This window comes from Apodemus sylvaticus, chromosome 10, assembly GCF_947179515.1.
Source record: "Apodemus sylvaticus chromosome 10, mApoSyl1.1, whole genome shotgun sequence".
In the NCBI taxonomy this organism is placed as follows: Eukaryota; Metazoa; Chordata; class Mammalia; order Rodentia; family Muridae; genus Apodemus; species Apodemus sylvaticus.
The window spans coordinates 21,402,419-21,426,846 of NC_067481.1; the positions used below are offsets into that span (position 1 = coordinate 21,402,419).

General features: G+C 44.5%; 1 protein-coding gene across 11 annotated transcripts in view; it reads right to left on the minus strand.

Annotated features, from left to right (window-relative positions):
* Positions 1 to 181: 181 nt before the first annotated feature.
* Positions 182 to 24,428, minus strand: part of Nbr1 (NBR1 autophagy cargo receptor) — a 30,332-nt gene continuing 6,085 nt past the window's right edge. For 4 of the 11 annotated variants that reach the window (XM_052194252.1, XM_052194253.1, XM_052194251.1 and 1 more), the window contains 20 exons: positions 22,284 to 22,346; positions 21,301 to 21,319; positions 19,311 to 19,333; positions 17,263 to 17,481; positions 16,285 to 16,362; positions 15,654 to 15,868; positions 14,993 to 15,160; positions 13,522 to 13,731; positions 12,722 to 12,881; positions 12,351 to 12,641; positions 10,761 to 10,910; positions 10,222 to 10,297; positions 9,640 to 9,750; positions 9,251 to 9,433; positions 9,045 to 9,119; positions 7,206 to 7,623; positions 6,227 to 6,318; positions 5,356 to 5,413; positions 4,589 to 4,694; positions 182 to 1,551 (listed from right to left, as the gene is read on the minus strand). In XM_052194252.1, the coding sequence (XP_052050212.1) occupies positions 1,378 to 1,551; positions 4,589 to 4,694; positions 5,356 to 5,413; positions 6,227 to 6,318; positions 7,206 to 7,623; positions 9,045 to 9,119; positions 9,251 to 9,433; positions 9,640 to 9,750; positions 10,222 to 10,297; positions 10,761 to 10,910; positions 12,351 to 12,641; positions 12,722 to 12,881; positions 13,522 to 13,731; positions 14,993 to 15,160; positions 15,654 to 15,868; positions 16,285 to 16,362; positions 17,263 to 17,481; positions 19,311 to 19,333; positions 21,301 to 21,319; positions 22,284 to 22,346 (2,889 nt within the window). In that variant the 3' untranslated portion in view covers positions 182 to 1,377. The remainder of the gene's footprint in view (positions 1,552 to 4,588; positions 4,695 to 5,355; positions 5,414 to 6,226; positions 6,319 to 7,205; positions 7,624 to 9,044; positions 9,120 to 9,250; positions 9,434 to 9,639; positions 9,751 to 10,221; positions 10,298 to 10,760; positions 10,911 to 12,350; positions 12,642 to 12,721; positions 12,882 to 13,521; positions 13,732 to 14,992; positions 15,161 to 15,653; positions 15,869 to 16,284; positions 16,363 to 17,262; positions 17,482 to 19,310; positions 19,334 to 21,300; positions 21,320 to 22,283; positions 22,347 to 24,428) is intronic. The other 7 variants (XM_052194255.1, XM_052194256.1, XM_052194257.1 and 4 more) reach the window with 7 other exon arrangements.

Below are 24,428 nucleotides of genomic sequence, written 5' to 3' on the forward strand. Positions count from 1 at the left end.
CAGGTTTCAAAGAACATGTATACATAATTCTTTAAGTTGCTATGTGCAAGTACAACGGAACGAAAGACTGGACCTAGTCTGTTAAGACAGGTCCCTCCAAATCCAGCCAATTACACCATGTGGCTATGCCTCTACCCCAAACCCCAGGAAAACATTTTAAATAATAAACAGCCTGGTTGGCTTGCAGTTTGAATTGTGGTTTATTTAGAAGCATTCAAGAGTTAGACTGTAAATAAACGTATCATGAGTAATTAAAATCGCCATTTATTATAAATACCAACTAAGTTAAATAATGCTATTTTAACTATCTTTCCTCTTTGAGCCAGGAGTCCAGATACCTTCTCTCAAACTCTTATCATGAATAAAATCTTTAGTGTTGTGTTACCTCTTCTTTCACCATCTGTACCCAAAGCTCCCTTTTATAAACTAAGTGAGACCTAGAACTCTGAAAGGAAGCTTCTTCCCATGTATTCTAGTGGTAAACTAACCTTTCTGTGGGATAGCCCCCAAGCACTACTTCCTGTTCTTGGCTCTCTGGGGCTTGACACCTCGGAAGGGGATTATACACATTCGAGAAATCACCAGCATTTGTGTCCCCTCCCCCACATCCACACCTTACTGAGATGAATATTTGCACATACCTGTTCTCTTTATGATCTACTGTGACAGTCAGAAAAAAAAAGGACTGTTAACTTTCCCTTTCTATATCAAGTTGGTTTTCTCCCTCTTTATAGGATTAGCAAAATATTTCACACTACCCAGAATACTTTGCTGGGCTCTGCTCAGTAGGTGCTGTGGGTTAACCAGCAAGTCTGCTGTCCTCCCAGGTTCCTGCCAGGTCTTCTGAAAGCAAAGTGTTACTTATTTACTAAGTCTTTTAGGAACATGACTTTCTTGATCTGCTGTCTTTACAAAGTAGCTATGAAGCTTGGGATTGGTTATAGAAATTAGGAGAATAATTCTTGAAAACATTCAAGGTTAACCTTTAAAAAACAGAAAAACCAAACTAACATTTAACAGCCCATTAAAAACATCCACATGAACCAAAGGAAACTACTCAACTTCAATACAAGCAGAAGGAAAAGCGGTCTACAGGAAGTCCAAGATACACGCTTCCATGTACTACAGCGGCGAGAGTTCTGTCCAGATCAGTTGAAAACTGTCTTCCTACCATTTGTCGCATTTCTAAAGTGAAAATTTAAGTTCTGGCCTTTGATTTGCTCCAAAAAATACTGTAACAGGTACTGTTTTGACAATTCAGAGACGCTCGACATAGATTCATCAGATTAAAAAGCAAGCAAGGGCTTCCACCCACACCTCAATGACGGCAGAGACCAAGCCTGAGCGGCAGGCAGTTATTTAATACAAGGTCAGTCCTCAATAGCGGTGGCTGTACCAGTCGTTGTTGTTCACTTGAAGGAGCTCTGTCACAACCTGCAGGATATTGTAATTGTGTTTTCTCAGCAGCCTTAGGTTCAGCTGCCTATCGCAGAATCCCATTTCAAAGAGATGGGCCATCAGGGCTGTGGTCTGATCTTCAGAAACGATGGGCTGTGTAGAGACAAGGAGACATTTTTCTGTATAATTTGCTTCTTTGCAAATCTGTATTACACTGTCATCCCAGTCTTTCCTCCTTATTCAAAGTGTTGGGTAATTAGATGCAAGGGCACGGAACTGAAGGAGAGGGTAACAGAGCAGCAGAATGCTTCTGAGACTTTCTGGGAAAAGCATGCTTAGGCACAGCGGCTCAGACCTGTGACCCCAGCTTGGAAGAAGACTATATGTTTGGCATGAGCCTGGGCTACAGAATGAGCCTTTATATCCAAAACCCCAAACAAACAAACAAAAAAAATCACCCATTCTTCATCCAAGTAAAAACTGAAGAGCAAGATGACAAGAAGCCTTGAAGACTTTGTTAACATAAAACTGTGGTAAATCTGGGCAGGAGAGACTTCCTGAAGATGGCACGAGACATAGACTTCACCAGATATACAAGTAAGATGGTATAGACTTGTGAAATTCTATCTTGGGCAGTCTTTTTGACTTTTCAATCTCAAAATATAAGTGATTTCATTAAAAGGAAGCTAACACCCATTTACAGACACACCCCTCGCCTTTTTGAGACAGATCTCTCTTTTTAGTCCAGGCTGTCCTAAAACTCACTAATTATATTAAGATGTTCTTTTTTAAAAAAATATTTATTTATTATTATATCTAAGTACACTATAGCTGTCTTTAGACATACCAGAAGAGGGCATTAGATCTCATTATGGATGGTTGTGAGCCACCATGTGGTTGCTGGGATTTGAACTCAGGACCTCTGAAAGAGCAGTTGATGCCCTTGACTGCTGAGCCATCTCTCCAGCCCCCAGATTAAGATGTTCTTGAACTCAGAGATGTGGTTTCATCCTCACATATGCTAGACATGTGCTTTGCCACTGAGCTATAACTCCTAGTCCCTCTTTGTGCTTATTTTAGGACAGCCTAATATCCATCACCCTTGACGAGTTTAATGTTTGTACTTTGCATGTTCTCTTTCTCTCTCTCCCCTCTCTTCTCTCTCTCTGTCTCTCTCCAGGGTTTCTCGGTTTAATAGCCCTGGCTGTCTTGGACCTTGCTTTGTAGACTAGACTAGCCTCAAACTTATAGAGATCCATCTGCATCTGCCTCCTGAGTGCTGAGATTAAAGGCTGGGAACACCGTACCTGGCACATATTTCTCTTTACCATTACTCCCTCAGAAATCTTCCCTCTCATCTGTTTTACCACCTGGCGTGCCAACCTCAAGTCTCTCTTATGAACATCACCTTCTGCCTTCTGTGGACACGCAGACTAGTGTTTACCTTCTTTCCCCCATGTAGCTAGCAAGACATACCTGAACTGTCAGATTCCTCACCACCAGGCTACAGCTCTCTGCAGCATTTAGCACTGTCCACTGACCCCTTATAAACCTCCCAGCAGTGGCCGTTTCCTCTAAGTTCTGTTTTAGTAGAATCCTATTGCCTTGAACCTTAAAAAGGCTCCTTCTGCCCTTTCCATTTTGCCACAGCTCCTGCTAGAACCTGTATGCAAATGACTCAAACTCCAGCTTCAGGCCAAACCTCTCCTCTGCAGTGGAGGTGTACACATCCAAAGGCACACTGGATGGTTTTGTTTTAACCTGGTTAAGTTGTAAACTCAACACTAAACAAAACTGACAAATAATACACCTTTTTTTTTTGTTTGTTTTTTTGGAGACATGGTTTCTCTGTATAGCCCTGGCTGTCCTGGAACCCACTCTGTAGACCAGGCTGGCCTCGAACTCAGAAATCCACCTGCCCCTGCTTCCCAGAGTGCTGGGATTACAGGCGTGTGCCACCACAGCCCAGCAACACTTTTTTTTTTAAACTTGGGGTGTATTTATTATGTATTTTATTGTATGTTTGTGTGTGGGGTGCTCATGTGGATGTCAGAGGACATATGAGAGTCAGTTTTCTCCTTCCAGCGACTGGAACTCCAGTTGTCAAGACTTGGCAGCAAGCACCTTTATTCACTGAGATCTCACTGGTCATACTTTCTTCTTGTGATGCATAATCCCACTGAATACCTAAGCTAAAGCTTTAGAGTTACCTCTGAGTTCTTTGTAATCACTTAGTCACTGACAAGTCCTGAGATTCCGATCTCTTTTATCTTAACAGAGGTGTAAAGCCATATGCCTTTAGTCCCAGCTCTCAGAGGCAGGTGAATTTCTAAGTTCAAGGCTAGCCTGGTCTACAATGACAGCCAGAGATATGCAGACTCTGTTCCAAAAGCAAACAAACCCATAACAACACAACAAAAAACAATCCCCTTTCCTATGCTTTAAAATAAAACCCCAGCACTTCGAGTTGGCCTCTTCTCTTCAGATCAAATTCTTCATCCACTTACTTTCAACTTATTATCTAGCTACTCATCTTTCAAAGGAGAAGACAAGACCCTGCAACTGAATCTAGGGTGCTATGTAAGAGTTCTATTGTTACTAAACTATATTTGTGCCCTTTTTGTGATTTTATATTCTCAAATTTTATTTTGAAAAAAGTTTTACTACATAGGCCAGGCTGACCAGCAATCTTTCTGCTTCCTGAGTAGCTGGGAGTACAGGCAAGAGCTACCATATCCAGCATTACAATACTTTCCTGGGGTCCACCTGCTTTGTGCTTTAGGCTTCAATTCAGATACTAACTCCCTCAGGAAGCCTCGGACCCAGTCGGTGGAAATGCACTAGCACAGTGTCCTGTCCTGCCCTGTCCTGTCCATGTATATACTTTGCCAAGTTCCTACAGTTGTTTGACAGGAATGCATGTCTTAGTATCCCGTAGTACCCCCACTACATTGTTGTAGAGTAGCAACTCTGTACATGTAGTAGGTCTTCAACAAATCTTAGATTCTTTTCCTTTTCTCCCCAGAGTAACTTAATTAAAATGATAGGAAATGGCAGGGCTGTGTGCTCCTTAAAGAGAATATCTACACATAGTCCATACCATGTTAATTACCAATCCAGACAGAAAGACACTGCCATTTGCACTGGTGACTTGGGGGCTGAAGTTAAGGAAAAGAAACCACACACTGACCTGTGCAGTGACTGGTGGCCCAGAAAACAGGGCCTTGTACGCAGAGGCAGCCACAGACAAAGCCCCCTTCACCAGTCCTCCAGCAATGCTGCTCCCATTGTGGTGCCTACAGAGGAAAACCAAATTATCTCCCCAAATAAAACCATGACTTTACAAGATAATGTGGGTGCTAATCTCGGAAGAAAAAGGAGGTATCCTTAAGAGAAAAAAAAAAATCAGATGTAAAAAAAGAGAATGAACTGTTTTCATAGCTGCAGATCTTGGTTTGCTGCAGGGCTCTGGTTCAGCTGCAGAAGACCTGAGCTCTGCAGGAAACGCACGGCAGCTTTCCATCCCAGCTGAAAATTAATGTGGTCACAGCACACTGGATATCAGCCATCTGTCTGCACATCTCAGAGAAAACCTGGCAAAGGAAATGTGATTTTTCTGGATTCTGCTCTGAGACGACAGGGACCAGAGAGGCAGCGGTATGTAAGAAAAAAAACAGCTAAATGCACCTGAGGCTTGACCTGTCTGTCTTCTGGGGCATTGCAGGTGAGGTGAATTTTAGGGCGATCCCTAACAAGTGAAACACGTAAGCATAAGCTTTAGCTCTGTCCAGTGGCGCTCATAAGCTCCGAAAGTAAGACAAGGAGGAGTGAGGGCTCCTCCTCCCCGTGCTCGGAGCCCATCTAAGTGCTCAGCGCGGCTCTGAGAGGCTCATTTAAGCAGCAGCAATGCTGGGCTGTCTTCCTGCTTCTCAAGAAGAGACTTCACAAGGTCATTACCTTGAGTGGTCACAGCTCCTCTGTCTGCTGTTTGCGAGTCCTGTTGAGCCTCTGGGCTCTAAAAGCAAAAGAGCCGTTGGTTAGCTGCAGCACCCACAAGCTATTATTGAGGCAGACGGCAAGTTAATGGGGGTGTCTCAAGTTTTTTTCCTTCTTTTGTTTCCTCTTTTAAGTTTTAGAAAGTTCTGTGACTGACTTAAGTCACCATGAAAGACAAATTGTCTAGAAATGCGGGAACATCAAGCAGAAAAATAATTCTCAGGCTTGAGAAATGGCTCAGCGGTTAAGAGCACTGACTGCTCTTCCAAAGGTCCTGAGTTCAATTCCCATCAACTACATGGTGGCTCCCAACCATCTATAATGGGATCTGATGCCCTCCTCTGGGGTGTCTGAAGACAGCTGCAATTTACTCATATAAATAAAAAATAAATAAATCTTAAAAAAAAAAAGAAAGAAAAATAATTTTCTAATCCTGTAACCCTGATGTGTTAGTTCTCACAGTTTTAGGTTGGGCACTTTTACGAAGAGGATGCGACTGTGAGTAGGGACTCTCCTTTCCCCTTCGTTCTGAGAGCTCTAATAAGGGGACAGACCTGCAGGCATCACAAACGAGCCGAGCTGCTGCATTACTCTGCTGAGGAAAAGCAAAACTAGAGCTGTGGCCTAGGCCAGCCTGCTTCCAAGGCTGGGCTCTTCCCAGCACAGTGCAGTGCCCGCCTCTGTAAGGGCTCCAGATCTACTTAAGAGTAGAAACCCGGAGCATGAGGGAGGAATACAGAAAGAGGGAAGAGGGAAAGTCTCTGAACAAGGCCTTGGATCTGAAAAACTGAGCGCAGGGTGTGTGTGTGGGGGTGAGTTCAAGCCCAGTTACCTCCTCTGATGGGATCCGGGACTGGGGGAACTTCTTCCATGGTAACTGGTGAATCCACGCCCGATGGTTCATACTGCCCACAAGGGGCGCTCCTTTAGAAAGAAAGAATACGGGCGGTAAGAGGAGAGCAGCCACGGCCAGTACAGCCAAGAGTGCTGTGCACCGGCTCTCGGCAGGCTTCACATCTCTGACCCCATCACGTGAATTTGGCAGTGTGGTCAGAAGGATTGCATTCCACTCTCTGATGTCCTCTTGAGTCACAATCCAGCTAAGGAAACTGGCTTCATTCGGGTCCCCCCCCTTCCTGAGCACGTCGTATTACATTTAGGGCACCTACATTTTCTTTTCTTTTTTTTCTTTTTGGTTTTTTGGATTTGTTTTTTTTGGAGACAGGGTTTCTCTGTATAGCCCTGGCTGTCTTGGAACTCACTCTGTAGACCAGGCTGGCCTTGAACTCAGAAATCCACCTGCCTCTGCTTCCCAGAGTGCTGGGATTACAGGCATGCGCCACAACTGCCCGGCATCTCCTACATTTTCTATACTAGTAGGAGACAATGACCAGGATCTCTCTGGGCTTGTGGCACATATCCATACGTTAATTCCCCCCCCCCCCACCCCGTCTCTGCCTGTGTTAGCACATGGAAGATGAGAGCCTTTCTGTTGAACGCAGGCCCTCGTGCTCACCATGCTCTACCATGGCACTAACTGACAAATCCTCACCTACATTTTTGTTACTCACTCAACTTCTTGAGTTGAACATCCTGCAATGTTTGTATTTAAAATTTTTCTCTTAGTCATAAAAAAATCAGTAGACAGCCTATGCTCAGGGAAGTAAGGTTAACTAAAACAAACATTTGCTTAAATCTCAAATTTACAAATGTGGAGAAATCTGAATTTCGATTATAGAAAACGAAAGGCTTGAAGATGAACTGGCCATTCCAGCTCTGGCGAACAGGGGGGCTGAGGTGGTGGGCAGTACCTGGACAATGCTGCTGGAAGCCCTGCCACCTCGGGCACTAGAGGCACCATGTCCAGAGGCTGTGAGGTCGTGAGGCTGTCGCGGATGCTCTGTTCCTGTGGCTGGCTCTCCCTCTCCGGGAGTCTCTCTCTAGCCTCAGCGGGTTCCTGCCCAGACTCGATCCCAGGTTCGCCTTCAGCCCCTCGCTCCAGGCCAGGCTGGGAGAGCGCAGAACTGTACATGGAGTCCCCAAGGGGGCGGCTGGTGTCAAAGCACTCAGGCAGGATAATGATATAATCTTCAGAGGAAGCAGAAGACTGACTTTGGACTTCTTCATCTTGGACTTCCTCCTCTTCTTCAACGACTTCTTCCTCAACAATATGGACAATTTCCTCCCTCTCATCTCCACGTGGTCCTCCTTCAGGCAAGGCGAATTTCACTGAGGAGTAAAAGTAACCACTGTGAGGGAAGAGGCTTGGCAGCAAACTGCAGTACTGTTCTCACTTGGTAAAGCCAGTGGATCAGAAGCTAGCACAAAGGGCACAGTGGAAAGAACCAGAGGAAAGGGCTGTTTCTGGAGCCATGACTATATTGTTTCAAGATGATGCCAAAACAATTCAATGGGAAGTCAACAGAAAGAAGTGTGTGGACTGAACAGCCAGGCTTCCAATGAGTTCTTTGTTGTGGAAGTTAAAAGACTGAGATAAAGCTTCTGATGAACCAGTGAGCTAGCTCTCAGGGCCAGAAAGGGGTCATGTGATAAGCACTTTATGTTGTCTGCTTGCCTTCATCTACCTTAGAAAAGTGATGCAGTCGGATGAGAACACTGGTAAATCTCAGGAATGGGTGGAAAGACCTCGAGATCCTATCAGAACAGTAACTGTGAACAACTGGTTTATTCTTCCACATCTTTCTGCTATTTGTATGTACAAAAACAATTCATGTGTTCACTTTAAGCAAAAAATAGGAAAATCATGTTTAAAGGTATATGCAGGTCAATTTTCTTTTTTTGTATGTGAGTTGTATGCTGGTTATGCATAAGGACATCCGGGGTCTTCCTCGTGGCTCTTCCTGATCTTAAAGCTGACTATTTTGGCTAAGCTGGCTAGTAGTGAAATCTGGGGATCTGTCTCAGTTCCCTGATGCTGGGGTTACAGGTAGATAGGGCTGTGTCTGGCTTTTAGGTGGGTACTCAGTATTGAAACTCCGGTCTCCTAATTTACAGAGTAAGGACTCTTACCCACTGAGATATTTTCCCAAGCCCTCAAATTTGATATTGTAATGCACCAGAAACTGAATTTTTAGGATAGTTTTCGAGATATATGGAACTGGCTCTATCAATCTGATACTAGCTGTCTGTTCTGAAGGTCGTGTGCAGCACGCTAGTGCACAAGTGTGCCAGTAGATAAATGAGGCTGTCTGAAGACCAGAGAGGAGGCCAACACTGGGTGTAGTTTCCTAGGAGCCACTCCCTTGTCTTTTATTTGAAATAGTGTTTCACTACATAGCTGGCCTCAAACTTAAGAGAGAGGTGCCTACACCTGCACCCCTAATTCTGGAATTGAAGGCATTTGTAGATTGTTTGTCCATCTACCTTATTTTTGAGACAGGGTCTGCCACAACACCTGGGGTTTTACATGAGTGCTGGAACTGGGCTGAGCTCCCTGAGCTTGTAAGACCAGTTCTCTATCAACAGCCACTCTCCAGAACCCATGAAGGGGTTTTTACGGCAGAATTTAACTCTGGGAAATAGCCTGGCATTCTTGTGTTGACCCGCACTCTTCAGATTGCTGCCCTTGGGAGAAAGGAGACAACTCAGCTACCAATGGAAGCTTCTGCTGAGGCGTCACATCAACTTACAGGAAGAATCCTTTCTGCAGAATCCAGGCAGCGCAAGTGGCTGCTGCTCCTCTGTGGAATACAGCTGTAATTCCCCTGGGAGAGGGCAGAAATGAGTTAGGGTGGCTTCTTTGTTCTTGGTGCTCTAGTAAGAATGCCAGCATAGTCAAAAGCCAACCAAGATGAACCTCCCTCCCCTCTCAGCAAGGAAATCTAGGGACACTCACTCTGTGGGGACCTCTGCCTGTAAGGAGGGTTGTGGTCTGGGGCAGCATCCAAGGTAAGGGATCGGATTACAGTCTCACACACAAATTGGGTCCCACTCAGGTCTTCCTCTGTTTCTTCAACTGCAGCTGGGGTCTCAGTCTTCCTCTTTGATGATACAGTGGGATCTGAAAGACACACAAAGCCTGTCTGTTCTTAGTGTCTGAAGAGCTGAGAGCTTTCACCAGTCAGTGCATCCTAAGCTGGGTGAGGGAAGAGCTGTTCCCGCTGTTGATAGCGAGGGATGCTCTGGGACATCAATTGCTGAGGTAAAGGCAATGAGGCATGGCTGTGTGAGGACAGGTGTTGATGGAGAGGGAAGGCAGTGCTTTACAGACAATTAACCCCTTACCAGGAGGTGCTTTACATCCCGCCCCTTCACTCTCTTCCTGTATCTGCCCCAAGCCTGGCTTCTCTATTAAAGGACTGTCATGTGGCAGAGGAGACATGCAGGGAGTCATATCTGGAGAATGAAGACAGGAAAACCATCAACCGAGAGAAAGCATGACATCATAAACAGTCACGTGTCCAGAAGCTGCAGTTTGTAGGTTTCTTACTTCCTCCAGGGTTACAATAAACCCAAATATGCTCCACCACCTGTCATGTATGTCATAAAGCACTTCTCTAGATTACCAGGAATGCACCTAGCTCTGGCTGATCAAAGCTGGGTCACAAACAAGTAAATGGCCTAGATGGTCAATGCTGACATACAGAACTATGAGTAAAGGGACAAAGGGAGAAAATGAAGGAGGGGTCCCTTTGCAGCATGGCAGCCCTGTACACACTGTGGCACTGACAGACAACAGGGAAAGGAGGAGATGGACCATGGGTACAGCTTCAATGCCACAACATGGGAGGAATCCTTGCCCTCTAGCGCCGCAGAGCAGACTGCAATGCCAACACCTAAACAAGGGGAGTGAAGTGACAGTCTTACCCACAGGGGTGTTGTGGGGCACTCTCTCCAATTCTTGGACAATGTTTATATCCAGCAGCTCAAAGGACAGCAGGTCCTAGAAAAAGAGATGGCCAAATAAAGGTGTCTGCAGCGCAAGTGGGAGCCATGTCCTTTCGCGAATGGATCTTCAGGTCCCCTGCGCGTTGCCTGGATTCAATTCTATTCAAATTCATGTCTCTCCCCAACCAAGTGACTAGAAGAGTTAAATGGGAACATGGTGTTCTTAAACTCTGTCAGGGGAGAAGAAACAGTGGGCAGGCAAGTGAAGCAAGCTACGATTACAAGACCACAGAGGGAGGCTGTGGGGATGCACAAGCCTGACCTTCAAACTCATGAGGAAACACTTTAGAATCCTACTCTGTGCATGCACCACCTCATCCTCATTAGATACTGGATCCAACCTGCCTGTCTCTAACTCCCCAGAACCATGAAGGCTATGCCACCTTTTCAGTAACAAGGCGAAAGCTCTTTCCTCCGTACTCACTCGTTCTGCCCTTGCACCTCAGAGCACTGCTTACCTGGGCAGTCAGAAGGTCCACAGATGGAATGTAGAGCCCCCTCTCACTCGCAGCATGTTGTGTCTTCTGTGGGGCACTGGCTCCTGTCCCTTCTATCTGCTTTGCCACCTCACCCAATGGAATCTCTTCTTCAGCCAGAAGAAAAGCTTCCTATAGCGACAAATAATTGAGATATATTTTAGGACCTCGAGAGAGCTAAAGCACCAGGCTGACAAGGTCACCCCTAAAATAAAAACACAGCAGAACCTCTACATTAACATCTTTTATTTTATTTAGCACTTCTGGAAAAGCGGCAGAATCAGTAAAGAGCTCGCATACTGTTCCTTCACCTACCATCCTCTACAACTTAATAAAAGTACAGTTAGCCCAAGCCAGGAAGTTAACACTGGTTAGCTCGAAGTTCAAAGAGTACAGTCTGTTCCACTAATAGAAAAGCAACAACAGACCGCAGCAAGCAACAGGCAGATGAAGATGTTAGAGATCAGGGTACTCTAGGAGGTGAGTGTTAAAGGGAAAACCAGGAGTTTACCGGCAGGCCAGGCTGCCCTTCCTTTCCTGGTGCAGCAAGCACCATCACAGACAAAAGCCCTCTGGGACTGCCAGCACCAGCACCGTAAGGATACTAAACACCTTAAGGACTAGGCCAAACACCAGCATAAAAATGTATTATAGGGAGGAGTATCCCCAAAACCCCATGTTAAAAGCCTGACCCCTAGAGCCTGTGGTGGTGGTGCATGCCTTTAATTCCCACACTTGGGAGGCAGGGGCAAGTAGATGTCTTTGAGTTTGAGGCCTGGTCAATAGACTGATTTTTAGGATAGTCAGAGCTACACAGAGAAACCTTGTCTTGAAAAACCAGGAAGGAAGGAAAGGAGGGAGGGAGGGAGGGAAGGAGGAAAAGAAAAGAAAAAGAAGGCTTAGCTTCCCTAGAAGCAATGCATTACTAGACAATGAATATTTCTGAGGTGTAGCCTTACATGAGATCCTTAGGTCTGGTCCCTTAATCTTGTCATCTTGGCCTAAGTGGTATTTTTTGGTTTGTTGCTGTATGTTGTCAGTACAGCCTAGCACCCCAACTAGAGGCCTGAAAGCACTGGGTCTGCCCAATCACAGACAGGAACCTCTGAAACTGCGATCTAAACGACTCTCTCTCTTCAGAAGTTAATTATTCAGAAACAGTAAACTGTCAGGAAATCTGCAAGAATAACCAGCTAGCAGTGAAGCTGGGCGGGGGTGGTGCACGCCTTTAATCCCAGCACTTGGGAGGCAGAGGCAGGCCTCTTCTGAGTTCGAGGTCAGCCTGGTCTACAGAGTGAGTTCCAGGACAGCCAGGGCTACATAGAGAAACCCTGTCTTGAAAAACCAAAGACCAACCAACCAACCAAAAACCCAAAACAAAACAAGCTAGCAGTGAATTCTTTTGCGCTCAGACCCTCTCTCAGTCCCTAGCACGAGCTGGCCTCGAGTCTGCACTCCTCTTGCTTCAGTCTCACAAGTGCACGTGCAGACTGTGAGCACATGTCACCAGTTTGGGTTCCTAATGACTAGGGAATCGCCTGGCAGACCAGGCTACAGGCTGTGAGTGCTCACCTCTTGCTCACAGGTGAAATCATCAGCTTTGCTTGAGCTAAGCCCATCCCCTTCAACGGTATCAGGGCTCTCAGAGGAAGGAAAAGGATCCACTATGATACTGCACCAGACCCGAGGCCCAAACTGCTGGCCTTTGTGAGAGAGACGCCAGTGTGAAGTGTATGTCCCCTCCAAGGTTGGGGCGATGAACTCCACAGACACAACTCCGATGTGGCCAGCCTTCAAGCACGGAACCAAAACATCCTTCTTCTCTGTAGAAGCCAGAGTCAGGTTTCCCCACATGAACTTGAGCTGAAAGGAACAGGAGGACGATTGTCAGCGGCACCCTCTGCTTCTACACACCCATCTTCACCCTCGGTGGGGAAACGTACCTTTGTGTCTGTGTTCCATTTCACGTTCCCCGTGTTTTTCATCCTCCAGTGTTTGATAAACTTGGTTCCTGGCTGAAGATGAGTCCCATCAGGCAAATTCTCATCCACGAATGCTGCACTGAGTGTTGGCATAACAGGGGCACAGGGCTGCAAAGGAAGCCTGGACAGAGATGCAGATGCTGAGTCACTTGCTACTGCTGTGATGGCCTCCAATTATGGGGCACTGTGACTCCAGAGAAGGGTGTACTAACACCCTTGACTTAAATACCAATACTATTTAGGCTGAGCCGCAGAGAAAGCTCAGCTGGGAAATGTGTTTTCCACGAAAGCTCAGAGACCTGAGATCAATCCCCAGAATGCTTAAGATCAAAGAAGAGAACGGATCCCACCAGCATGCGTGTCAAGGCACACAGGCCCAGATGCCCCCCCACCCCCCATCAAATCCCAGGTCATAAAACAAAGATACGCTGCCTAAAGGGTAATTATAAATGTACACAAATATAGGGTAATTACAAGTGTTCATAAATATAACTGGAGACATGCTCCTTGGTTCCAACTCTGCCAGACTACCTCCAGAAAAGGGAAGTCTGAATTATCCCTGTTCTAAGCCTTATTAGTTCTTGCTTTCTGAATGAGGCATCAGAGCTGAGTGTCAACAATAACTCCTGAACCAGCCTGGAAGACAATGGGAAGCTTAAAACAGGTGGGTGCCAGGCAACACAACAGGTACAACAGATGGTTTAAATTCCCGTTTGAGAGCTGGCTGGGGAGCCACAGCCCTGCCCCAGCCTCGGACTCACATCAGGGTGGTAGACGGCTGCAGGCTCTCGGGCCGGCCCAGAGGGGACTTGGGACTCTGAAGTCCGTGAATCGAATTCCACAGATGAATCTTCCTGTGGAGTTTAAGCTGCTTTTTAAGCTCCTTGACCTCTGCCTTCCGCTGTTTCTTCTCAGCCCGCAGCCTTTGTTTTTCTGCTTTCACAAAGTTCTTATCCACCTGTTTTTGGAGCCTGTAGGATAATGAATGAATACCTTGGGTATTCAATGTTAGCATCTAGTTTCTTTTTTCTTTTTTAAAGATTTTATGAAGACTCAGTGAAACAGTATTCGGCAAAACCAGAAGGGGGAAGAGGGAAGGGGTGGGTGGAAGGACAGGGGAAGAGAAGGGGGCTTACGGGACTTTCGGGGAGTGGGGGGCTAGAAAAGGGGAAATCATTTGAAATGTAAATAAATTATATTGAATTAAAAAATAAAAAAAAACAATAAAAAAAGGTTTTATGTATGTATGTATGAATGTATGTATGTATGTATGTATGTATGTATGTATGTACGTGAGTACATTGCTGCTCTTTTCAGAGACACCAGAAGAGGGCACTGGATCCCATTATAGATGGTTGTGAGCTACCAGGTGGTTGCCAAGAATCAAACTCAGGACCTTTGGAAGAGCAGTCAGTGTTCTTAACCACTGAGCCAGCTCTCCAGCCCAGCATCTAGTTTCTTTATTTCTTTCATATTCATCATTTCCATCTGATGAGTTTCAGATAACTGTTTCATTATTACATATCATTTGAGAAGGAGCAAAGGAAGGAGACTATTAATAATTTTGTGAAACTATATATAGCCTGGTCTAAAACTCAGGATGGTGCTGAGTGCTGGGCATTATATCTGATTTGATTTTTTCCTGAGATAAGGTTTCTCTTTGTGTAGCTGTGGCTGTCCTGGAACTCGCTCTATAGAACAGGTTGGCCTTGAACTCACAGAGAACTCTGATTCCCTCTGTCTTGTGATTTAAAGGCATCTGGCTAGACTTTTAAAAAAGATCGGGGCTAGTGAGATGGCTCAGTGGTTAGGATCACCAACTGCTCTTCTGGAGGTCATAAGTTCAAATCTCAGCAACCACATGGTGGCTCACAACCATCTGTAATGAGAAACAAATAACCTATGGGCTCGATCGAGCAGGAAGGGAGGAAAAAAGAAAAAAAGATTAATTCATGTGTATGAGTGTTTGCTTTAATATGTATGTGTACCACATGTGTGCCTGATGCCCATGCAGGCCAGAAACGTGTGTCTGATCCCTTGGAACTGGAAGTACAGGCTGTTGTGAGCTGCCACAGTGGATGCTGGGAAATGAACCAGGGTCCTTGGCAAAGCAGCAGGTGCTCTTACCATCAGCTAGCTCTTCAGCCCACTCAGATATTGTCAACAGCAGTACTTTGTGTCAGCAGAGTCAAGAAGCTAAGTAGATGAGCAGCCACAAGTGTATAGCTTTACCTGACTTGTTCCAAAGCAACAGGCAGACGAGGAGTGGAATACTTTGAGTAGAAAAATGGCTCAGAGGAAATCGCAACAGGTCTCCGCAACTTTAGCAAAACATGGTTAATGTCGTGGGTGTAAGGTCCAGCTTCGCAACCTTCACAAATGTTGTAGGACGGGCACAGGCTGTGTGAAAAGACCCACAGAGTAAAACCTCACAGCAGGAAGTCCCCGGAGCAGAGAGGAGCGGACCAGATTACGCTTTATGTTTGCTCCATTACCAGCTGCATGGTGACTTTCAATTGCCACTTGGCTATGCCAAGGCATAAGTTCCTCAGTCCAATGTGAAAAGTAACTCCTGCTCAGGCCTATTTCCATGAAGTAGTTTATGGAAAGAAGATACAAGAACATTTTGAACAAGAGGGTGTGGGCGTGTGTCTATCCTTAGTGACCTAATTTTGACTGAGGGAACTTAATTGCCTGATTCTGTTAATCCAAATGTGTATCTGAATAGCACTGTCAATAGTTCCCACTAAGGCCACAACGCATGCAAATGAGGAGGAGCTTGTGCTTCTAAGTCAAAGCGTCATTACTTACTGCTGGAGAAAGAAGAGTCACAGCTTCCCCTAAACTTCCCAGAATGCTAGTCAACCACTGCTTCTGCCCGGGAACTGCTTACCTACACTGGTAGCGCACACCGACGATCCGCTTTTGGCAGTGGCTACAAGCAATATGCCAGCTGAACTGGTTCTCTGGCAAAAACAGGGTTTCCTCTGAAATAGGCATTGAGACGTCTGAGGGTGCGGAGCCCAAGGGTGGCTTCTGGAGGACAAGCTTCTCCTGCAACCTCTGTTCAAGCTTCTCCACCGTTTCCTTAACTACTTGTTCTCTGAACTACAATGCAGAACAGAAGGTAGGGACCTCAGTTCCTGCACCAGGCAGAGTGAGACGAAAACAGCTCTGGTTCCCTGTCTCTGGTGTAACTCAAGAACATGGCTAATGGGTACCGGAGGAATGCATAGAAATGTAGTAAGTCTCTGCCTCTTGTAGAAGCTGATTTTTCCTGGGGACAAAGCTGTTACTGTGTCCTTCTCAAGCACAGACATCTGTCTGTCTCTCTCACACACTTAGAACCAGATTGTCTCTTTTTATGATGCTTCAGGCAAAGGATAGAACTTCCTTCTCTACATTTGCTCTATGTCAGAAGTCATAGCTGCCACTCCCCTGCAGCAGAGACTGAAGCCATCTGGGTTCAGCTTTCCACCTGGGCCAACAGTGCTGCTAAAACCCAGGTTAGAAAGGACACTCACCATCTCCAGGTAGCTTGTAAACCAATCTGGGGGCTGGTCCTGATGCTGCTCTGTGCCACATGGAGCTGGAGAACATGGCTGGGAGAAAATACAGGAGACGCGACTTTTTCTAAGTTTTTCTAAAATGTATTATTTCTTTAATGAAAGGTCAAAAGCATGTGACATGCAAGTAGGGGTTTTTTTTTGTGTGTGTGTGTGTGTGTGAAAGAATACAAAAGAAAATCGAAATATGTATTCCAGTTATTTCCCTTTCTCTAGAAGTAATCTTTTTGAGGCAGACTCACTGGCCTGGAAGAAGCCAACTAGGCTAGGCTAGCTGTCCTGCAAGCCCCAAGGAACCTTCTGCTTCTTCAGTCCTGAGATGACACATGAATGACACCCGGCTTTTATGTGAGTCTGGGTACACATGTGGCAATCAGAGGACAGCACTGGGTGTTGGTTCTTCCTTCCACCTCAGAGTCCTTTTCTACTGTTCACTACTGCACATGCCAAGGTAGCTGGCGGGTCGGCTTTCAGAGATCCTCCCATCTCTGCTTTCCATCTTCCCACAGGAGCACTGGGTTTACAGACACATCAGGGTTACCACATGAACTATGTGAATTGGGGGGATTGGAACTCATGCACTCATTCTTGCACACCACCTCTTTACCAGTAAGCCATCTCTCTAGCTTTTGGGGGTTTTTTTTTGGATTTGGTTTTTTCGAGACAGGGTTTCTTGGTGTAGCCCTGGCTGTCCTGGAACTCACTCTGTAGACCAGGCTGGCCTTGAACTTAGAAATCCACCTGCCTCTGCCTCCCAGAGTGCTGGGAGCTTCTTAGTTTTTTAACATGGGTTCTGGGGATCAAACTCAGGGTATTGTGCTTTCAAAGCTATTTCCTGAGCGTCCTTGCCCAAATCTTTGATGACTGTTGAAATGTTCTATGAGACAATGAGCTGTAAGGTTAGGGTTAGACAGACAGGCGCCACCATCTTCAGACCTCCGCTGTAGGCTCCTCTGTGGTCTTCATATCTGATCCCACGACTTTCACCAGCGAGGAGTAATGTGCGAGTGGCTTCTTCCCAGCCTTGGCAGCCCCTTGTTTTTCTACAGTCTTGGGGGTCGCTTCATCTACGACACGGCGCCGTTCATGGCGCCGTTCATGGCGCCGCTCATGGACTTGCATCTGTAGTTGATTTCCTTGCTTAATGTTAGCCATCTAAAAGTGTTACAAGAGCATGTTACAAAATAAAAATACATTGTGATTCTCCTTTTCCAAATGAAATGTCAAAGCATCAAAACACAGAAGCAGTAAACTATGCTATGATTTTTGTTTGCATTTTTTTTTTCCGAGACAGGGTTTCTCTATGTAGCCCTGGCTGTTCTGAAACTCTGTAGACCAGGCTGGCCTCAAACTCAGAAATCAGCCTGCCTCTGCCTCCCAAGTGCTGGGATTAAAGGCAGCCAGAGCCACCAATACCCTGCCCTTTGTTTGCATTTCTAAGTGAACAGTAAGAGTACCCTTAATTAAACTTAACCCTTGAGTGACAAGATGCCACTAGTGGAAAATTAGCACCTGGCATTTTACGACCAGCAGTATCCAAAATACTATATACTAAGGATACTGTAGAAAAGTACCTCTAGGCTATGTAAAGTGTATATGACACAAATAAATTTCAAATTTAGCCTTGGAACCCATTGCTAAGATATCTCATTATGAATGTACAAACACCCCCAAATCAAATTTAAAAAACCGAAGCATATCTGGTCCCAAGCATTTTAGATGAAGATAGCCTCTACATTAATAGCTAGCCTGATGTTTGTCAAGAATATTACGGACAAATGGCTTTAGGAAGTTAAAATTTGAAGAAATTGTTAGGTGAGCTTTTGCTATTTACTGGGTTCCTCTTTAATTATTTTGTCTGCCTGTTCTGACATGGGGTCTGCCTTGATTGCCCTGGCGAGCATCCAGCCCAAGATCTTCCTGCTTCACCCTCTGAGGTGTGTATTACCTGTTAACTGCTTGTTCTGTAACATATTAACTCTAATCTCAACTTTCTAAAACAGAATTAATTCCAGACTGATACTAATCATGGATACTTAAAGCTATCCCATATAGTTAAGCACCGACTTCCCCTAACCTAGTACTTTAGAAAGCAAGCTAAAGCAGCTGTCTCTGTGAAGAACATCTTCCTGATAAAGTATTATGGAAACTCCAAGAAGCTGTTTGGGTTTCATGAAGGTTTATAAATGTTTAAGGAAAATTAGCGATTGAATAACTAAGAGTCTAGTAGCCCCCTCTGTCCCATAACTGCTGCTTCTTTACCTATCAACAGTCTTAAGATTCCTATTAGGATGGGATATCGGACACTTGTCAGCACACATGAGGGTCTGAGTTAGCACAGCATGGCAAAAAAGAAAAAAATCACCTAAAATTTCCTGTACACAAAATATTTTATTTGAAACTAGGTTTTGTTCTGTTGCCCAGGTTATCCCTAAATTAGGTTTAAACAGTCCTCTTGCCATCTCTCTCTCTCTCTTTTTTTTTTTTTGTCTTTGAGACACAATCTTGCTAACACAACCTAATTTGTCTTTGAACTCAATGATCCAGCACCTTGGTCTCTGGAGTGCTAGCATTATAGAAATGTCCCACCATGCCCAGGGCTGCTGCTGCTTTATTTATTATTTTATTTGAGTACTCTATCTGCACGTACACCAGCATGCCAGAAGAGGGCATCAGATCCCATTACAAATGGTTGTGAGCCACCATGTGGTTATGTGGGAATTGAACTTAGGACCTGGAAGAATAGCTAGTACTCTTAACCCCTGAGGCTTCTTTTTAAGATGGTGGCACTAAGACCCAAAATGAGATGACACATCATCTTGAACTGTAGTAGGAACTGTCTGCTGCTGAGTCACCTGCCCTACTTACCACAGACCCCCTAACTCACGGGTATCATTCTACTTTTTCTTAGTACTTTCCAGGGGAGTTTAGATTTCAGTAAGTATTTTTCAAATTATTTGGAAATAATATTTAAGTAACATTACCTTAAGTGCTTCTTCATATTCTCCTAAAGGAACAAAACAAAACAGTGATTTTTTTTTTTGACCAGTTTTACAAATTACACTGAATATCATCTACCTTACAGTTAACTGATTTTTTGGGGGGTGGAAGAGTCTAGCTATGTAGCTCAGGCTGACGTCAAACTTAATCTTATGTGTGTTGGGATTACAGAAGGGTCATACTATACTTGGCTAATCTTATAGTTCTATTGTAAAACATAAAGACTATAGTTAATAATGATGTATTATATTGAAAATTCTTGCCATAGATTGCAGCTACCATCACCCTGAAGTGGCAGGCGGGTGTGTAGGGTAGCAACTGTGAGATGATGCATATTTTAATTTTTTTAAATTAAAAAATGCTGAGGCACGCCGGGCGGTGGTGGCACCGGCCTGTAATCCCAGCACTCTGGGAGGCAGAGAGAGGCAGGCGGATTTCTGAGTTCGAGGCCAGCCTGGTCTACAGAATGAGTTCCAGGACAGCCAGGGCTACACAGAGAAACCCTGTCTCGAAAAAAACCAAAAAAAAAAAAAAAAAAAAAAAAAAAAAAAAAATGCTGAGGCAACCTTTGAAAGCCACCTGTATATATTGTCTATCAATGTTGTACTTCTTAAAAGTATATAACTTATTTTTAAAATCCTACTTAAATTCTTAGAATCTTCATATATGGACTCCCTTATTATTATTGTTATTATCCGGTGCTCTTCCTCCTGGCCATAACAAGATTTCATTCCTGGCCTCTTCCCCTATAGCTATGACAACCAGAGCACAGCGATACAGTGGTAGCCAGGACTTTGGCATTGGAGCTATTGCCACTCCACTGAGGTGTCAGGAGACCCTTGCCTGAGATTCTACTCCTTTCACTAGCTGCAAGAGGTCTGGAGAGATGATAGCCTATTTACACAAGTTGAGGATGGCTAAAAGCAGGTCCTGATGATACAGTAAGATTGCAAACCATGATGGGGTGGGACCTTGCAGAGAACTAGCTGTTTATATGTTCTCATACACTCTTGCTCTGCTCTGCAAGAAAGCCCAACAAACTCATTGCTTCCACCAAGTTGGACTTTGGTGAGATTATACTTTGATCTGTTGTTGGTGCCTTCTGGTGTGGCATCTCCTCTGGAAGTTACTGCAGAGTGACCCAATGCCGAGAAGCTACTGCAAGGCATCTTCTTCTCAAGTCCCTCTGTGTTGCTCTGGCCTTCTAAAGTACAAAATATCAACCCCAATCCTCTAACTGTACTTTGTGAAGCCTAAGATTCAGTGAAGTTCCTGGACTGTGGTAAGACTGTCATTTTACTTGGTTCACATAAAATTGTAGGGACTACAACCAATTGTCTGACAAACACAGACATGATTTGCCTGTGCACTGATATTCACATATATGCCAGATCAAAAACAAATGCAACACTAGCAGAATGAGTTGTGACAAACTGGCTGTGTATCATTTTCAGAAGATCAGCATTTAACTACCATGTTGGATAAGACCTGTCCTGGGATAGTACAAATGTATGATCTTCTATTAAAAACACTGGTATACAATAAAAGTCCTACGAGGCTGGGATGTAGCGGAGCTGGTAGAGTGCATACAGTGGGGGTGGAGGCAGAGAATCATAAGGTCATCCTAGGCTACACACTGAGTTAGAAGTAAGCTGGAGATATCCTGAGACCCTGCCTCAGTAAGAAAAAAGAATCTCCTACAAAGCTAATGCCACAGATGACTGGGTACAACACTGGTTTACAGAATACCAAATTCTATTCTAAAACATATGCTAGAGCAAAGCATAATTTAAATAGAAACACCTTAATGGGCAGATTAATTTGTTTTGAAACAGGGTTTCACTATGTGGTCCAGACTGCCTTTAAACTAAGGATCCTCCTGCCTCAGCCTCCTCAGTATTGAACTTAAAGACAGGTATTCCCATGTCAGGCAAATTTTAAGTAAAGCTAACAAGATTTTTCTTAGGAACTTACCTTGACTATTGATGGATATCTATGAAGAGAAAAAAAAGCAACAGTTAATTCTAAGTCTCATCACCTGAGCATTTTGTTTCATAGCAAACACTCAGGTTAGGTGGTCAGCATTCCAACAACTGTGCAAATAATGTGCTCTGTTTTATCTTAGTGTTTTTGTTTTGTTTTGTTTTTGTTTTTGAGACAGGGTTTCTCTGTGTAGCCCTGGCTGTCCTGGAGATCATTCTATAGACTAGGCTGGCCTCAAACTTAGAAATTCACATGCCTCTGCCTCCCAAGTGATGGGATTAGAGGTGTGTGCCACCACTGCCCGGCTATCTTAGTGGTATTAACATGTAGCATAGTGTAGGCTAGGAGCATCGGATCTGGGGCCCCTACTTCAGTACTTTTGTGCCTTTGGGCAAGATTCCTAACCTCTCTGAGCTTCTGCTTTCTTATGGTAAAAGATGATGATGCACCCGATACCACTATTGCTAGTCTATACACTTTAACCACTTCATAAACTATCCCTATTTAGCTCCACCATCATCATAAACTAAATGATAGCCTTGCTATAATTTTAGGTTCTTTCTCTGATATTCTTCATGTTGCTTTCCCATTTCTCAACTCCAGCTCAGATGCCAATAGTTTTTGATGTTGTTGCTGTTTTGAGACAGGGTTCCTCTGTGCAGCTCTGGCTGTCCTGGAACTCTCTTTGTAGACCAGACTGGCCTCAGAGATCTGCCTGCCTCTGCCTCCCTGCCCTGTCTTCATGAAGTATACAAATATCAAATGCATTTAGTTTTTCTTTCTTCTGTCTCCATACCCCAATAGCTCTCTGAGACAGTGCTTTGTTCTACAGTCCAGGGGCTTAAACTTCCCAAGCACTGGAAAGGCAGGTATAAGCCGTTAAAATGGGCTTTATTCTGAACTTTTAAGTTCTGTTTCACCCTGGAAAAGGTTCCTGTTCTAATATCTAATAATGGAGTTCACAGATACTTTACCTCCTCATTTTCCTCATCCAGGTATTTTATTTGGATAGTATTCAGATCAAATGAAACTTTTACCTGCAAATGAAACAACTGGTTTAGTGTATCTCACTATATAAAATTAAACATTTTAACTTTCTTTCATTGAATATGAACTTTCCAAACATGACCAGCATTAGCTTAAATGATGGAGCTGGAGAGTACTGTGCGTAAGCTACCAGTAGTGTGGTGGAACTGTGGACCTTTCCAAGACCACAGCTCTTGCAGCCTGCAGATAGCAGCCCATGAATCTCCTCTAACTTACATATTGAGGCAAAACCTCTTGAACCCAGAGCTCACCAATTTGGCTAGTCAACCAGTTTGCTTCCAGGATGCCCTGTATGGGCTTCCTAAGTAACTGATTACAGACAGGTCATAGCATGCACCTTACATTTGTATGGGTGCTGGGAATCCAAACCCTGGTGCTCACATCTGTATGGTAAGGGCTTAACCCTAGGAGCCCCTGCCCGCCCCTTCTGTTCATTCTTTTCTTCTGCTGGGGACCCAATGCAGAGCTCTGGAAATGCTGAGCCCTTCCTTCACCAAGGGACATAACACCTTAATATAGTTTTAGAAATAAGTACAAACAGACTAAGAGAAAACATCTGCAAGTGGTAATAGATAAAGGGGTAAAACTTGCAATACACACACACACACACACACACACACACACACACACAGACTCACTCATGAAAACCGACTGTAGGAGGAATAATCCAGTGCCCAGGACAATGGTGCACCTCCTTAGGCTTTTATTCCCAGCAAGCAGGAGGCAGAGGCAGGTGAATGTCTGAGGCAGGTGGATGCCTGTGTGTTTGAGACCAGTCTGCTCTACAAAATAAGTTCCAGAACAGTCAGAGAGACTTACAAAAAATAGCAACAAAAATTTAACAGAGTAATACAAGTAAAAATGTGCACAAAATTTACAGAAGAGGAAACAGGAATGGTAATAAATATATAAAAACATATTCAACTTTACCACTAGCCACAGTGTAAACAAAGACACATCTGACACATTATTAAGATTGTAAACATTTTTTTTTTGAGACATGGTCATTTAGTGGTCCTGGCTGTCCTGGAATTCACTTTGTAGATCTGGCTGGCCTTGGACTCACAGAGACCTACCTGCCTCTGCCTCCAAATACTGGGACTAGAGGTGTGCACCACCATGCATGGTGGCGAGCAATTTTTGAAGTTGTAATATTCAGTGTTGTCAAAGATTCAGGGCAAGGAACAAAGCTCAGTGGCAGAATATTTGTCTGGGATGTAGAAGGCCCGACAGCTGACCTCCAGCACCACCAAATAAAACACAAAGAATCCTTCAAGGCATTAAGTCATTTTTCTGTGCATTGTTATAATTATTCTGCGGAACGCTTCACAGCTATTTATTTATTTTATTATTATTTTATTATTTATTATTGATTGTATGCATTTTGCCTTCATGTGCCTGTGCATCTTGTGAATGTCTGGTGCCTGCAAGGGAAAGAAGAAGATGGCCAGTGTTCTAGAACTGCAGTTACAGACGGCTGTGAGTGGCCCTCTGGGTGCTAGAAATCAAACTGGGTCTGTCCTCTGGAAGAGCTGCCAGTGTTCTTCACCACTGGGCCACCGCTCTAACCCCTATCTAGCAAAATTTAAAGCCAGGCTAATGAAATGGCTTAAAGTAGTAAAGTGCTTGTCGTATATAGCCTACTAACCTGAGTTTGATCCTCAGGACTCACATAAAGACTGAAGGACTCAACACACACACACACATGACACCACAGCACACCAATTTTTTTAAAGTTCAAAACCCACATCACCTTTGGATAGAATCTGCTCTATAGAACCACACATAAGTTACTCATACTGAGATGTAGGGCCTGTCTATTTTATAATGGGAAAAGAAAGAAAACCTTGGTTGGGAAATCAGTAAGTAATGGTTACATCCATAGAGTTCAGCAATACTAAAACCACTGTGGCCTCGCAGCTTTAGAAGACTGAGCTTTGCTGTGACTACCGACAAGGAACTGCAGCTACGATGGACTGCTTGGCAAGAAAGGCAGGATGCAGAACACTGTTTCTGTATGACCCTACTGATAACCACACGAACATGGAAATGCAGCTAAGTTCCTCGGGTGT